The sequence below is a fragment of the Perna viridis genome, chromosome 14 (assembly GCF_037379345.1).
Source record: "Perna viridis isolate PV_CMFRI_1.1 ecotype Kerala chromosome 14, ASM3737934v1, whole genome shotgun sequence".
In the NCBI taxonomy this organism is placed as follows: Eukaryota; Metazoa; Mollusca; class Bivalvia; order Mytilida; family Mytilidae; genus Perna; species Perna viridis.
In genome coordinates, this window is record NC_142458.1 from 26,818,706 (window position 1) to 26,836,153 (window position 17,448).

General features: G+C 35.2%; 2 protein-coding genes across 5 annotated transcripts in view; one reads left to right on the forward strand and one right to left on the reverse strand.

Annotated features, from left to right (window-relative positions):
* Window positions 1-12,968, reverse strand: part of LOC148598819 (bile salt-activated lipase-like) — a 14,031-nt gene extending 1,063 nt beyond the window's left edge. Inside the window, exons 1-5 of one of the 4 annotated variants that reach the window (XM_088560140.1) lie at window positions 12,838-12,968; window positions 5,264-5,412; window positions 4,077-4,247; window positions 2,415-2,584; window positions 794-1,878 (exon numbers count right to left, since the gene is read on the reverse strand). In XM_088560140.1, coding sequence (XP_088416266.1) covers window positions 794-1,878; window positions 2,415-2,584; window positions 4,077-4,200 — 1,379 coding nt within the window. In that variant the 5' untranslated portion in view covers window positions 4,201-4,247; window positions 5,264-5,412; window positions 12,838-12,968. Of the gene's footprint in view, window positions 1-793; window positions 1,879-2,414; window positions 2,585-3,393; window positions 5,413-12,837 lie in introns of those variants that run through there. The other 3 variants (XM_088560139.1, XM_088560141.1, XM_088560138.1) reach the window with 3 other exon arrangements.
* Window positions 12,353-12,784, forward strand: LOC148598820 (uncharacterized). The gene has a single exon (XM_088560262.1). It carries the CDS (start codon window positions 12,353-12,355, stop codon window positions 12,782-12,784), a length of 432 nt encoding a protein of 143 aa, XP_088416388.1.
* Window positions 12,969-17,448: the final 4,480 nt, after the last annotated feature.

Here is a 17,448-nt window from a genome sequence, read left to right on the forward strand (position 1 = left end):
GTGAGTCCACGAAGATTAGTCTTTAACTATATATAGCTATATTCTCTACTTTCACTTTCGATAAAACTTTCACTTAGGTAGCATTACTGAAGACATGGGAAAATAATTTTCCGCAAAAAAAGTAGGGTGAGTCCACGAAGATCGGACAAAAAAGTAGTCTTTGAACTATTAAATAGCCATTTTCTCTCGTTTTGCACTCGCCAAACCAACCTTTTCAGGCGAACATTTTTATGTTAAAATGTTAATTTTTCTTAATCAAAAGTTTGGCATCTTATAGTGTGATGTTTGCCCATTATTCATATATTTTAACAAAACATTAGTTCCTAGAAAGGCGAATAGAAATCACACTATTTCTTTTAAATATGCCCCGTGTTTTGACGTACACCTGCTCAGGAATACGCAATGCAATACTGGTACCAGGTATCGTGCGTGCGAGAAACCTAAACTTCTCAGGGAGAGTAGCACGTGCAAAGAAAGCAACCCGGACTCCACTAACAATTGGGCATTGACCAGGTAAGCAGCCCCGGTCACCTTATATTGAAAAATTGTCGGCCAGGGTATAATGTATCCACAACCTGTCAATAAACCTAAAAACTAGTTCAAATCTGTTGATTTTAACCTTTTTAAAGTGTGGGGGTGGGGCTTGGAAAATTTTGAAATAAAAAAAAATAACTCGGACCTTTTTTTTTTATTAAAAAAATAGATAGATACATCAAATATTCAAACTTTTGAGAAAAACAGAGAATTTTCAAATCAGTCATTGCAGTGTAAAAACAAAACACAAATTTCTTACCCTGTCTTTGCAAAATTTGCAATGTATGACATCAGTCTTTTTGACATCTCATTTTCTTCCGCAGGAATCTTAGACCTTGACATTGCAAAAGGTCCCAATACACTGTTCGGAAATCCAAAGAAGTAAGGTATTTCGTCAGCATGTAGGTTGGGTGGTTGGTAATCTAGTGGTTGGGTGAAGGATGAATGCCTTGCAAATCCCATTAAGTAAGTTTTCTTCCCTTTCTCGCGTTTGGCATGAGCAATGGCAGTAAAAATTGACGGAATAAAGAAACTAAAGTCCGTATCTAAATTTAAAAGTTCCGTTTTATAGGTTTTGTTACCCAGTGTTTTGTTCCAGTCCGTATACACAAAAGCTAACATGTTTGCTAGTTCCGGTGACGTAATATTGTACCTATCCAATAGCATTTTCGGTATAACATCTTTCTCAATAACCGTGTCCGGAGAAATTGTTCCGTTTGTGAATTTTTGTACGTATGGCAGCATAGTTGCACCCGTAACGACCGTTCCATCGCCGGTCAGTGCAACTATTGTTATATCGATGTTGTCAAACACAATTCCGGTTTGATCACTCATCAAGGAATAATTCTGAAAAATATCTGGAGCATACTGAAGAACAAAGTCTCCATCTGGAGCAGGAACGAATTCAGGGCGAAAAAGATTTTCAGATTCCTTTCCGACACGTGATTTTGCAATAATATCGTTTGCAGGTATTCTGCGCATACATTCTAACATTTTTGAATCATTGTTTACTGGACAATTCAAATTAAATGCCATGCGTTTTGTAAAATCTAGCATTTTGGCTCGTGTATTGTAACCCCAAGCAGACATGGCGACACCACTCTCGGCTATTACACGTGTCACAAGGCCTTTATTCCCAGGATACATTGTTTGGTAGATTGTACTTCCGCCTCCGGCTGATTCACCAAATATCGTTATTTTGTTCGGATCACCACCGAAATATATAATGTTATCGTGAACCCACTTAATGGCAAGGTGCTGGTCCCACAGACCTAAATTACCCAATGCGTCTGGGTCGTTTGATGCCATAAATCCAAAAGGTCCAAGCCGGTAGTTTATTGTGACCTATGTATACGACAAAATACGATAAATCTCGGTACATTGTAGGTATAGGGGTTAAATGAATAATCGTACATGTACATGTACAATGCATACTGTTTGTACAGTTCTTATCAATTATTGGTGTTAATACATGTAATAAGTTTAAGCATAGGCAAATTATGAACAATCGTTTTTTTTTTCACCAGCACACGTAGAAAAATTTAAACTACAGAGTGGAGAAAACTTTTAATATGACTGTATGTATTTTTATTATACATGTAAGAAATGTGTAATTTAAAATATTGTGCATTTGTGAGTTTTGCTCGTATTAGAAATTAAATCAATTTTCTCTGAAATGACAAAACAAAACAACAAAATATATCCATTGTAATTTTTTACAAACTGGTGGTATAACCTGAGATTGTGATAGATTTTCAATGTAAATGTCAATTATTTTCGTTGTTATTTACATTTTGTTGTTTCATCTTGGTTACTTAACAAATAAAGGTTTTGACTTTCAATGAGACATGTATACAAAATATGATACATCTATTACCAACCACAATAACATCTTCGTATACCGCCAGATTTTCTCCAGAATAAATACTAGACTGGCCAATCTGGTAAGCCCCACCATGTATCCATAACATTACAGCCTTATGCTCGGAATAGTTATTACTCGGAACAAAAATGTTCAATGTAAGACAGTCTTCCGAAAGGTAGTCACGTCCTGCATAAATAATACAAATGCTTGTTTCAAATTGAAATATTCAATCCGATTGGGAATCACACAAACGTAACCATGGGTTACATCATCGACATCTTACTGTGATTACATTTATACTAGTATTGAAAAAAAATATATCCTTTTGGTCTCAAGTCGAGAGTAAAATTTATCTTAACATACCTTTGGTTATTATTTGAATTATTGCACTCAACAGTCATTTTCGAAGACGGCCACATGAAATAATGATAAGAAGCCAGTGGAATAGTTCCATTACACTGTTCTACTAATATAAGGAGACAAATAAAAGTGCACTTAGATGTTGTGTCAAGATACAGAATGCCTTACATGGAGGAAGACTAAAGCGAACAATTAAAATCGTAAAAATGATTAAATTTGTAACGTCATTGATAAAATGCACGATGTAACTTTAAAGAAATGAGATGGCAACTACACGTACATTACCCTGCCAATAAGGTACGGTAGTGAAAATCGTTGGTGCTTACATGATAACATTAAAGACAATATCAAGGTTACATTTTTTTGTGTCAGTGGGATTGTTGGTTAACTGAAAAAGAATATAAGAACAAAACAATCGTTTTGTTCTAATTCTCGTCTCATCACAGTCGGAAGTGTTCGTGTAACAACAAAAGTCATGTTAAAACAAAGAAATTAAATTAAGAAATGTGAATGAAGAATAATAAGTACAGCTGAAAAAAAAACTATACTGTAAGACAATATACTATCACTACTGCACTATATCACTATAGCACTACAGAAACACTTTTTGGGAAAAATCTTCATTGGAACATTACCTGGTAACCACATCGACATCAAAAACTTGTTCTGTAAACATCCGGGTCCGAATTGGTTGGCAATGAACGGTGTCTGAAAATGTTTGGCAGGTCTCGGTTTCCTGAATCTTAAACTCCCAACAGGAGGCTCAGCATATGGAATTCCAAGGAATTTCGTAACATTTAAAGCCTTATTGTTAAAAAGTGTACGTTCTTCGATTCCATGGATTTCACCAACGTTCGTATGAATAACACGTACCGTATGTCCCAAAGACAATATTAAACAGACGGACAGTGCAAAGGTCAGCATTTTATGTGCTATTAAACACTAACCTTCACTTTCTTAACTATGTCGCAATTACTTATCTATATTTATCACTGCTTGCTTATGTAAGAACAAGATAGGTTGATATGTTCACATTATCATTAAACGATGTAAAATGATAATTATAGTACTCAAAATGTTTATACCAGTATGTGTTACCCTAGTGTATTATCTTCTAATAGAGTTTAAATACCGATCTAACAACAAATGAAATAAACCTAATCGAGTATCCTAAGAACTCCGTGTGTCCAATAAATGGTGCCATTACTCCAGTAGTTTTGGCTTACTGTTGGTTGCTACCAATAGCTATGGACCGATCGGTATCAAACATTAACACTGGTGCTTAACACCAACAGCTATCGACGATTACCATATTTACCGATAGATATCATGCATACACCAGCATCTTCCGAATATATATGTACAAGAGAGCAAGCTTCACTGCTGGTACCAGTCACAAAAATAGCCGTCGTATGCAAACAACCGGTATCATACGTCAGCATCTGACGAAGAATACCAACAGACACTAAACTTCAACAGCCAGCCGAAGCTACAAAAAATTTAAAAGCTATTTTTTGTTCTTAAAAAATGCATAGCTTATAAAATTTAAAAAAGACTGTATATTACAAATGAGTGCGGAACCATAGAAGTAAAAAATGTAAAAATTTCGGAACCTTCAAACTTTTTATTGTGGTTGAAAAAAAGAAGGTCAACCCTTCTTGCCATGGTGGTTTTTCGATTTCTGAATGAAAGTACTACAATAAAAATGGGGTTTGAGGAATAGTTTTAATTAGAAACTACTGAAAAACTTGAAAAAGTTAGTATTGTCGGCTATGGGAAAATACATATATAAACTTAATATCTGGGAGAAGAACTAATCAGTATACAACGAGCTCATAGATAATATGTGATTATTATCTAATATACATACCTGCATATACAGTGTATTTCACGCGCCAATCGCCATGACGTAACCAAACAGTGGTTGGAAATGATTATAATTTAATTTGTGACGCAAAACCTGATGGTACATATATAATATATACAGCTTTCGTAATTGTGTATGTCATTGACGATCCAACATAATTATAACCTTTCTAGTGGAAAAGATACTTAGAATAATTATTTGTATGAGTCATAATTGTTGTTACATTTTTTTCTCATTTTAAAAACATCAAAGATTGCGATCAAAGAGAAAGAAATATGCTACTCAAAGTTTATAATAAAATAAAAAAAAATAAAGAGCATGGACGCCGGGGCATGCGTGCTCTGATTTTTTCGACAATTCATCGAGAAGCGCTTTTTAAGTCACTAATGTTGTGACGGACTTCTTGCATTCCTAATTTCAGTACTTTATATTCGCATATGATTTGCACAATTATATATTTATACTCCACGTTATGCTACAGATCTGTACCATATTTACCACCATAGCGTCATAGTTCTAGCTTCATACGAGATAAAAATGTACCTCTTAAATATCATACACGTGTGTTCTATATGTGTTTCTTGTTTGTATGAGAACGGGAAGTTTATATGAAATGACCGGTTAGCATTGAATATTACCCAGTTTCCGATTCAGACAGAAGGGCTCGTTAAAAGACTATCTAGGTCACATTAGCACGGCCCTGATATCTATGAATATTCTTTGCCAGTTGTTTAATCTGGTTCCTAATCTGGTTCCATTGTCAATATCATATGCAACCCAAAACTCGCTACAACGTACAAAATGTACTTCCTTTAAAAATATCATGCACATGTCTATGTGTGATTTTTTTGCTTGTTTGAGAACGGGAAGTTTACATTAAAAGATGAAATGATCGGTTACCATTGAATTAATGTAATGTTACCCAGTTTCCGATTCAAACACAAGGGCTCGTTAAAATTGATCATATATAGGTCATATACATCATCAGGGCCCCGATATCTATATATAGCCATTTCCAATTGTTTAATCTGTTTCCGGGTAATTGAAAACATTCGGGCTATCGAGGTTACGACAGAATACGCAATCATATCAACGGAACCAAACTTTTAGCGTAAGTTACCCGATTTTGGACATATTGCATTCGTGCCATTTCGGATGTTGAAAGTAAATCAGTGACAGAGAATATTTGACGATTAGCGACTTGAAGATTTCAGTCTTTGATTTGTTACGTTGCTGATGTCTCGTCCAACGGAAATATGCTAAAGAACTTTGAACATATATTGAGTGAGCTACTTTTGATAATTTTATTTGAAAATCTACATTGTTAAATAGATTTCAAATTTGTGCAAACATTTTTTTACACAGATTTGAACAGAAAAAAAAAAAACCTTAATTTGATTCAATATTCCTCCCATTACTTAGCAATGTAGTTTAACTCCAGCAGCTGCTAAAAAATTAAGTGTTTTTGCGTTTGTGCGAAAATACATTCCCTATTCAAAATGAAATGAAATCCCAGACCCCCTTTCCGCCCTCTTCCTCGAGCGGAAAAATGGTCTGTACTTTATATCTCCAAGAGTCGATAATGCAAGCATAACTTGGTGACATATTTAACATATTTCAGCTGAAATTATTTCTATTAAAATGTAATGTTTTTAACGTAGTTAATTATGTCCATTACAACAACCAAATGTGGTTGTCGATGAAGTTTTTTTGTTATATTTATAAACATTAATGCATTTCTCAGTTGACAGATCTCTTTGATTTTAACCACAGAGTGAAATCATTATAAGTACAGATTTATCAAAACTAGACAGCCTGGTAGTACATGATTAATCTTAGTGTAACTATAATTAGGTCATTAAAAGTAATTTTTTGGGGTGATGATTATTTTGTATGCAGTATTATCAATCATTAATGCCACTATTTAATTATAATTTTATTTTCACGAAAAAGTCGATCAATTCAAAGAGTAATCAAGGGAACCAAGGTTATAGCGGTAATAAAAGGAATGTAATCCATGAAAAAAGACCAGACATGGAAAACAGACATACACAACAAAGAACATAAAGTAACTAAAATCATACATACAAAGTAACAAAAGTAAATGAGCAACTCGGACACCAATAAAAACTGGGAGCATGGACCAGGTGCACTGGTAGGGTAAGCGTCCTCTGCTTTTCTAGAAACACACACCGAGTTGCTCATAAAAGATCAAGTCCGGCGTAGACAAACAAGGAAAGGAAAACTATTACCCATTGAATAAATCAGTCTTCATGGTGCAGATGGATACACCATAGCGATCCACGAGTTCATGATGACGACCATAAAACTTCTGTAGTGATTACTTCAATCTTGTAGTAACATAACCCTGTTCCAGAAGCCTATTTGTTAGAGTTCTAGCGCGATACAAAAAGTCTGCGTAGTTTCGACAAGCTCTGGCATAACGTATGGGTTGTGATATGAACACTCCATACGCAGGTGCTGAAGGGATGTTGCTACAGATGGAAGGAAAGTTGCCATTCTGAATGAAAAGTCATCGTGTTTGTCGTAAAGTTGGGTCAATAGTTTTCCTTTACCATCGGTTTCTATGTGTAGGTCAAGATATGAGGCTGACTTCACAGTGTCTGTAATATCCTTTATCTCAAGTTCTTCAGGGTAGATGCGATGTATCAAATCCACGAAATTAGGATTGTTTAAAGATAATACCTCATCTATATAGCGGAAACTGAGTTTAAAGGATCTAGCCAAACGATATTCTTTCCTTCGGATCATATCAGCTATAAAGTCAGCCTAATAAGAATGAAGGAATAGGTCAGCAAGTAAAGGAGCATAATTGGTTCCCATTGGAATGCCGACCATTTGTTGAAAAACACGTCCATCACACTGGAAAAACATGTTGTTCCAGCATTGTGTAAACTTCTTCCTCTGTATATTTGGAAGAATATTTGGAATTATTTCTTACAAAGTATGAGGAATCTATACCAAGATCTATATATTTGTTTCTAGGTGTACCATCTTGTTTGGAAAAACAACGATGTATAATGTTTTTAAGTCGGGATTTTAACTGAGTATAGGGAATAGAAGTGTACAATGTTGAAAAATCACAGGTTTTAATGCCATTATATTCAGATAATAGTCTTGAACTGAGTTTAGGAATCCAGTATATAGACGGTAAAACACAATCATCGTCCTTGGTAGAGAGACCAAAAGAGGATAGCACAGATTTATGGTTTTCACAATCACTTCTTTGGAGGGTGTTGTAGCAGTATAGGTCTTATCATTGCTATTATTTTCTACGTCTACCCCCGATAATAAGCATTGGAAGTAAAACGTTTGCAGACAAAAACAATGTTGTCTTGGACTTTGTCCATAAGAACTTTAAAGTTATAATTCCACTTTATGGGCCCGGTGCAGGTAGGGGTGTCAACTGAATAGGCCTGCAGCAGCGCTAAGCATGTCGTAAAAGGCGACTAAACAGTGCTCAGAAACCTAGCCGGGGCCTAGGCGCTCTGCCCACAGAGCAACCGGGATGTGTGCCCCAGGTGGTGGAATGGGGTACCCCTGGCGTGTTACATGCTGGGTTTGTCAGGCTATAATACGGAAAACCTGATCGCAAACCATAGTGGTGCACCGTGTTGGGAAAGATGCCACGTTCCTCGCACGTTAAGAACCTTGCTGTGGTATTCGATAGGAGTAGGAACTTTTGTGCTCCGCCACAGGAGGCTAAATTGCCCGACCCTGCCCATCCCTCCTTTTTATCATGTGACAATCAAAATTTGTCGACCCTATTATCCTTTTTGTCCCATCATCATCATTTCATGTTCATTTTATCATCCTTTTCATGTTCATCGCCTGAATATGGCTGAAATATTGCTGCTCGGGCGTTAAACCCCAACAATCAATCAATCAATCAATCAACCAATTTATGGAGCGTGGTTCACGGTACTTGAGACCTTTAGAACGGATATTACGCAGAGATTCGTTTTCGCTGATGGTTAAATCTCCCGTAACGACGAGACCAGAAGGACCATATTTGAATGGAGAGTTTTTGGAAGAACAGTCAGGTGGTTTAGCCTTGAAGTCCTCAATCTTGAGGTTCTGCAATGGGTGAAGTATAGGAATATGAAATAATTGGTATGGATTTGTCTTTGAACTGTGGGGGAAATTTGTTGGTAACGTTTTTGTGACGGAGGATGTCAGCAAAATTAATTGCATCTATACCATTGTTGACAAAAGGGTAGTGGAAGAAATGATCGTTTTTCTTCATCTTGACTTTTCACATAAACTGGTTTAAAGAGTCTGTGGAAACCAATATCCAAAATGAAGGCTACAAGTCTGTATAATGATGAGGTGGGGTCAGAAACAGGAGTATCTGTTTTGTAAAGGGAGTGTTGTAGAGTGAGAGGTATAGAATAAAGTTTGGTTCTAATGTGTAAAATTGACAAGAAAACAATAAAAACCGTAAAATACAGTGACCTCGCCGTGGTCACGTGATGCCATCACCGGTTTAACGGATCAGTTTGACGGATCGATGACTGACCGGAAATTGATCGATGACCGATGACCGATCGAAATTTTTGTTGCAGGGATCGGTTCAGGTACTGTATTGTGGCGATGGCCATAACTCCTTTCCCGTCTTGGATTTTTGTCAAATAAATTCATCACATTTACGCTATTGTTATATTGGCTCGAAAGGTTTCCTATACTTTTGATATTGTCATTGCATCCGTAAGGTATTGCAGTACCTAGTCTGCGTATCCAGTACTCCTCTCTTTCCCTACCATAGTTTTTACTTAGAACGGGACTGTTCGTAGGATGGTAATTTTTTTTCTAAAATACGAACTTTCATAGAGAGGATTGAATAATCTTGTTGAATAAAGTGTTGATAAGCTGTCGGGAATTTGGTGGTGTTAATTCCCGAACGATGACATTATTTTGTTTAATCGTTCTTGCGTTTCTCCGACATATACTAAACCAAGTTGCATTCTAATCCATATATTAGGTGTGTTGATTTGAAACTTAAGTCATCGTGACTTCTTGTATGGAAGGTTTTGTTTGTAAGGGAACTGGAGAAGTAAGAGTCGGTTATAGGAATGTTGTATGTTTTGCAATTTTTAATACCACATTTTGATATGGTACAATGTGGTTCGTCATCGTTGTAGTCAAATATATCATTTAAGGTGATGGAACATGGTTTGATAATTTTTAAATAGTCAGAATTTTTGTACTGGAATAGATGGTCTGCAGACTGAACGTGTGATTGGGTACTTTTCGTTGAATTGGTCGGGCACTTTCCATACCAGATGAGAGTGTGCTTGATTCCCATCTGTTCTGAATCAGTATTTTGTCTAGGACGCCATTGACGTCAATATTGAAAAAATAAAAAAAACAGTTACTGTATCTTATATTTAGACAAGTGAATTGATGCCACTTGTGGATCATAGGACCACGACAGTATTCACAAGCCCAGAAGACTGACTTGTCCTACCTGAATTATATAATAAATTTGTAATCCTCATAAACGCAGAGGCTTCATTCCTTGTATTACATTTGGTAAAACCTCTTCAAAGCTGGATTTGGCCTACCATTGCGATTTTTTTTGCTTTGAGTTATTTAGGCTACAAATCAGTTTAAAAAATTGATCTTAAACCTAAAAAAATATTTGATTCTAATGCTACCGATGGGAAGGACTTCTTGAAAAATATGTATCTATGGAACAATATTTACATGATTAGTATTCTTGTTTTTACTTACATACGAACATGTAACAAACAATTGGTTAATCTATAAATCTTGATTAAAACCCAACGCATTTTGCCCATACTACAGTGTATCAAATTTCTTATTCAGAATATGTTAATGTTTATGAAAATATTATATTTGGATTGTAAAAAAATGACAATAATTTAAATAATCGCAAAAAAGACACGTGTTTCGCAAAATATGGTAGATAAATCGAGGCGTAACTTCTATAACTTTCTTACTTCTCTAAAAACCAAATTCAATGGTAATGAGTAATACTGACATCTATAATTATGCACATTTACAATAAAATGTTTCGTTTATTATATTATGATAACAACACCTCATATAACAGTAAGTAGAAACGTAAAAACTATAAAAGTCTCAGAATGTCGGATCAAATTGATAGAGAGAAGATAATGTAAGCATAGAAGGGTTTTAAAATCAAGTTTTGTTTGTCAATAGCACAAATAAATTTGCAGATATTATTAAGATAAGGGAGATAGCGACTATTTATCAGCTAACCACATTTTAAGATATTTGGTCGAACGTATAATCCACTCTTCAGGCGACTACCAACTACATTCAGGTCTTAAAAATTCTGTATATCAAGCAATATATAATACAAATACATTTTCGGCCGAGTCTCTTTTAAATGATGCTGATGTTAAATAAAAATTGGCATATTCGGAGGACCCGATAGATGTTCTGACTATGAATAGTAAAATTGTTAACATGTATGTACACGAGAAACTGAAAAGATACACAGATATTTTTAGTGAAATTAAAACTCGAAATGTAAGAAAACCCTCTAAACCATTAAAGAACTGAAAATTTGTTACGGTGTGTACAAGTTAAGATTATTTTGCCGTTTCCATAGAGACACCAGGAGTTTTATGTGTATCGGACTGGGTCCTGGGAAATATGTTTTTAAGTTCATTATAATAAACTGATTCTACTTAATTAAGTAAAGCCTGACAACGAAATCGGACCTTGACACATTAATAAATACAATGAAATATTTTGAAGTGTGGATAAGGTGTCCTGTTAAGACTAGAAGACCTCGTGTTTTCGGATGTAAAATCCGGATTGGTATTGTTTTCAGTATCACACAGTAGTAGAGAAGACAAATCTGCCAACTGTATTGACATATTTCTTTACTCTAATGATGCTGACTTTATAGCTGATCTGATTTAAAAGAAGGAACATCGTTTAGGAAGATCCTTTAGTCTCAGTTTCCGCTATATAGATAACGTATCATCGTTAAACAATCCTAGTTTCGGGGATATGATGCATTGCATCTATCCCAAAAGAACTCGTGATAAAGGATACTTCTGATATTGTGAAGTCAGCCTCATATCTTGACCTACACTTAGAGATCGATGGTGAAGGAAAACTATTGATGACTTTTCATTCCGTATTGTCAATTTTCCTTTCATCTGTGTTAACATCACTTCAGCACGGGAGGTCATAGGTTCAATCATGGGTCTCAGAGTAGTATACTTGCCATAAGTACGGGAGCTCTTTGGTTCAATCTCCGGTAGAGTCAACTTTGAAATTGGTAATAACTGTTTTTTTTTCGCCAAGTACGCCGAGTGTAAGTGGTCAGCGCGGACTCTGAATACATGTAATGTGTCTGCGTCTTGTGGCATGCCTAACATGTACCTGCGAGTACACTAAACATCCGAGTAAGCGTGTCAGACAAGTACAAAGTAGGACCTGTTCGATTGTTCAACCGTTATCGTTCAGGGCCCAGTTGTTCAAAACTGTCGTTATATTTAATTATGATTAGCCTTAACGATTCGTTAAAAATTAATTACATGTTAGTTAACGCTTGCATTAAAATGTGTTGCACAAAATTATTCAACAACTGTGTTAGCTAACACCATGCTAGCTGATTAGTGTTAAAATGTTACTCATCATCCTATGCAAAAAGTTCGGGAATATGTATGCTTACTTCTGAAGACCTACATGATGCACCAAGGATGCTTCCAAGGGACAGAAAGACAAATTTCTCTCTAGAGGAGACAAATATTATAACTGAAAGAGTGATTAGTGAGATGGAACTTCTTAGGGGAAGGCACAACAACTGTATAACTACACAAATGAATAATATGTGGCAAAAGATCACTGATGAGATGAATGCAGTTGGAATTTGCTTCAGGACTGTAAGTGAGGTCAGAAACAAATACCGTAACTTACAGAGGGGCGCCAAAGCGAAATTTTCAGTTTCTAGAATGGAAATGCAGAGTACTGGTGGTGGACCACCACCCCCAGTTACTACACCAGCAGAGATGATCATCAACAGCCTCCGAGACACAGCATCTTTCAGTGGTGTAGAAGGAGGCTTAGAAACACGTATTGTAATAAGCGGTGAGTTCACCGTTATTCTTGAATTACAAACTTTCACTGCATGAATTACGATTGCATTTGGGTAGATGAATAAGCTTGAACATATATTCGTGCTTACCTGGGAATATTTTTCTTGACCCAAAAACATTGTTATTGTCGTAGTTGTATCTTCAAATTATCTAACTAAGTACAAAACACTGCATAAAATTAATAACAAGTGGTAAATATGTACTTGGGGAGATAATTGGATGCTTTAAATACCATCAATAATTGTTTTCGCTTCAGCGTTCTTCGGTTGTCAGAGGGAAAGGCGAGGGCAACTCTGACAAACTTGAACTAAAGTCTATTCCACATAAATGCATTTTAATGTACTGTGCAATTTTGAGTTTTCTATCTTTGTCTTTAGAACTCATAGAGAAGGAGCTGGAATTATAAAAAAAAATCTACTTTTTTGCCGAGATATTTTTATTCATTTATGGAAAAAAATTCCATACTTATGTTTACTTCAATTTTAAAGTATTGTAAATCTATTGCAAGTCTGTGGCATGTGTGATAAAAAAGTAATATTTGAACAAATAAGCATTAGATGATATGAATTTCACACTCTGAACATGAACCTGAACATGAAAAGAATGACTTAAACACTGCTGCTGTTGAGAGGATTTGGGCCACTAGACTCGAAGCAATTGACAGGAGTAATCTAGACCTGAAGCAGGCAGAAGAAGCGTCAGGTACTGCTGACACTCCATCTACCAGTGCAGCAGTATCTCAAATCCAGGTATCTTTTCTTATGAATCGTACAGATTTGATAGCAAATGAAAATTCAATTAATTTAAAGTAACTACTTTGCTATGAAACATCTTCCTGTAAACATAAGATGACTCGTCCTCGTGTGGTGCTTGAATGCGAATATGCGTTTCATCAACAGCTCCCAGCACATTCGGAAAACCAAATCTCTCAAAGAACTCACTTCTGGTCTGCTCAACATTTGGCCATTGAACAAATTCACTAAGTCTTCTACAAAGTGCATCTGAGACAGCGATGATAACCCCGGAGACAGTCCCCTTCTCTAGTCCAAGCGTGTTTCCTATTACTTGTAGAAAACTTCCTGAGACATAAAACCTAAGTGCTATCATAACTTCTTGTTGTACAGTCAGTGCATGGTTCCTGTTGGTATCAAATCGTCATGCAGAATGTTTGTTAAGAACATAATGCCTTGCCTACCAAATCTGTATCTCTGCCTCAAGTCCTCACGTCTTTGACCAGGAACAGATACTTCCATAAAATTAATGCAGCCATTTTAATCAAGCGTTAATTTTTTAATCGACCTGTTTATGTTGACTTTAAATTTAACGACAATTTTAGGCAGAATTTTTCAATACAATATTTGAACAACACGAACGCGTTATTTTTTAACGACAAATTTAACAACAAAGTTAGCCTAATCATTAATTTGAACAACTGGGCCCTGAAAGCCATGAAATAGCTGCCATAGAACGTTAAACCATATATAACGAATCAATCAATGTTCATTATATATACAATGCATATACAGTTGTTGACGCATCCATTTATTGTTCAACAAAATAAGTTTCAGAATGTGCAATTCAAATTCATGCTTCGTAAATAAAACGCAAATGCATATGTCATTCAGGTCAACATTTATTTCATTATTCCACCTTTATCTTTATACATGTCAGAAAAAACAGATATTAAATTAATAAAGTTTGACATCTGATGTGTAAACTTTAGTGAAAAGTTAACACTATTGAATAATGATTGTCGACATTTGACTATTACACTAATTTTACATGGGCTGTACAGATATTACTCATAGAAATTATATTGTTTGGTACCATCATATGTTCCTATTTTAAATTGTGGAATGATACATACATGTGTAATAATTCAATTCTAGAAAAGATTGCAAGTACATTATAAGTACAACTTTGTGCATAAAGCATTTGAATTAAGGATCGACACAAGTTGAATAAAGTTGTAATTTTAAAATTTCTTTTTGCCCTCCAAAATAAAGAATTTGGAGTTTATTCGTTAAGCCTTTATGGGCATTCTTTTTGAATATTCCTTATCGAAATGTTGATAATAAAATAAGGCAAAACAAAAAGGCTCTCTAGCAAAACTAAAGCAAACGTTAATTTCTAAAAATAAATAGACCGCCCTGCTTTTGGCCAGTTATCATTTAATGATAAGTGAAATGGTTGGGTTTTTAGAAATAAATGAAGTTGCGGATTTGGATGAATGTCAAATTATTTTTGCAAAATATTTTACTACAGAAATACGATTCACAAGTAATGTTCCAATTTTTATTTTATACATATTATAGGAAGCTATTTAGAAAGAATGCTTTATCGGTTTTGTAAATAAGTAGAAATCTTACTACGATATAGGAAATTGATCATAAGAACGACCTTAGTAGTAAAGCAAGACGAGAAAAGTACAAAAGGTCCTCCTCAAGTCTGCTACGCTGATTTAGAAACATATTTAACCACAAGTTTTTATCACCGTTATCAAAGTTTAGCAGAATTGTATAACACCATTATGTTTAAAGGCAAGCACGTACCGGTACTTCACAGAATTTACATGCATTTCCTCTCAAAATTTGTTTTTCCGTCACCACAGCGAGGCCGAAACTGCTTATAATACAATGAGGTGATACCGGTAAACAATGAGAAAACAATGGAAGAAAAGAGTTTTCAAATAAGTCCAAGACATTGTATAGTTGTATAAATCGATGTAAGATTTATCGATGTATTTTTAGATATAATTTTACTCCCCTTGTAGGAATGTAATACAAGTTCATAAATATAAATGGAAAACAATACTATAAACACAGTAACAAGGACTACACTAACTCACTTAAATGAATGGATTTCACTGACGTCTTATCAGACATAAATGCAAAAATAGTTCGCTCATAATGGCATTCACAATATTATGTGCCTTTACCCTGTTATTGAAGTGTTGCAATGTAAACATTGATTTGAAACACCAACAGTAATGTGTTATTATCAAGGCATTCCACGATTTCCGACAATGACAATGTTAAAACTTAGGGATCATTTAACAAATGTTTACAGTCTCTGTAATTAGAAGCAGCAGGAAGAGCAGTCAAATGCTGCGTTGATATTGTTACGTTGACAAAATACCACATTTTAACGGGGAATCTCATTATATCAAATGCAGTTAAATACTTATCGGAATATTTTCTTTATTTGAACAATAAGTTCAGGTTTGCTGTTTTCTGATCTGTATAATTTTGTTCTCTGAACGAACAGAACAGGAGATTTTGTTGGGTATATAACATTAGTCCGTATTTTTGTGTCACCATACTGTCGGTTAGGTCGTATAGTCTTAATATAACCATTTAACTGGGGTTGATATTGTATCACTGAAGAACCTGGAAGTTGATTATGAAATGCTCGATTAACGGTGTTTGATATCGTTCTACCACTTTGACGTTTCATCATATAGTTTAGTAAATGCCTCAATACTTGGTCTATTCTTTGTAACTTAGAAATAACCTTCTGTCTCTTTTGAAAGCTTGACACAGGTGCTCTTCTCTTTGGGGACCGATCCATAACTTTGAAGAAATCATATTCAGTTTCCTTTTTATGAATTTTATCTGTGTTCCCTTGCACTATTCTATTACCTTGTAAAATGTTGTTAGTGGTTGTTTTCTGAGAGTGTTTAGGTTTAATATCATGCTGGAAACTTTGTCGCAAATTAGTCGGCTGTATCATATTTGTCTGCAAATTTTCTTTTCGAAAATGGTTATAACCCTTATTAAACATCGGACTTTGCATAACAGCATTCCTAGATTCATTTTGTAATTCGTTTAACGAGACACGACTTGGCCAATTATTTGAATTTCGGTTAAGATATTGTACATTGCTTGATCCAAATACGCTGGTATTCCATTCAGGGTTGTGCGTATTTGTTGTATCTTCACGACGGTTTTGGTCAGAAGATTTTTCAGTTGAATTCCTGTTAAACTGTGTGTAGCGGCCGTTTTGCACATAAATGATACCTTTGTTCGCTTCTGTAGCATCATTGGTAATTCTTTTAGAATGTAATATGTCTACATGATTTGTCATATTGTCAACACTACTAAAAACATCTATGTCAGACTTTTTAAAATCCATCGAGGAATTTTCTATATTTGTTTTATCTAATGGTAAACCATTGTCAGCATTCAATTTATTTCTTGTTATCTTTGTCTTTTTGTTTTGTCGTTGTACAAATGAACCCCGCGACAAGAAACCGACAAGTCCTCCTTTGGTAGAGTTAGGGAAACGATGAATAATTTTCTTCGGATTATACTGAGTTGTCGACATGAATATTTTCTTTGGAATTGATGATGCCAGGTCAAAGAAGTAAACTTCTGCATCCTCAATTGGTACTTCTGTACTTTTAAGATCCTTTGGAAGGGCACTTCCTTTGGTTTCCCTTGGCGATGTCGTTATGATCTCCGATTGTATACTCTTTGGTGTAGGAGCAAGCTGGTTAACAGTTCCTTCGACAATTCTATCTGGTTTCTCTGACCCATCAAACTGATATTTTGGCAAATAATCATTCGATCCTGAATTACGTTTCATCATGATTTCGGAATTATTTTCGTATATACGTTCAAATATAATTGGGTTATATAAACTTCTGGTCAGTTCCACATTGACCGGCGTAATGTTAAGTGGCAATACGTCAGTATGTT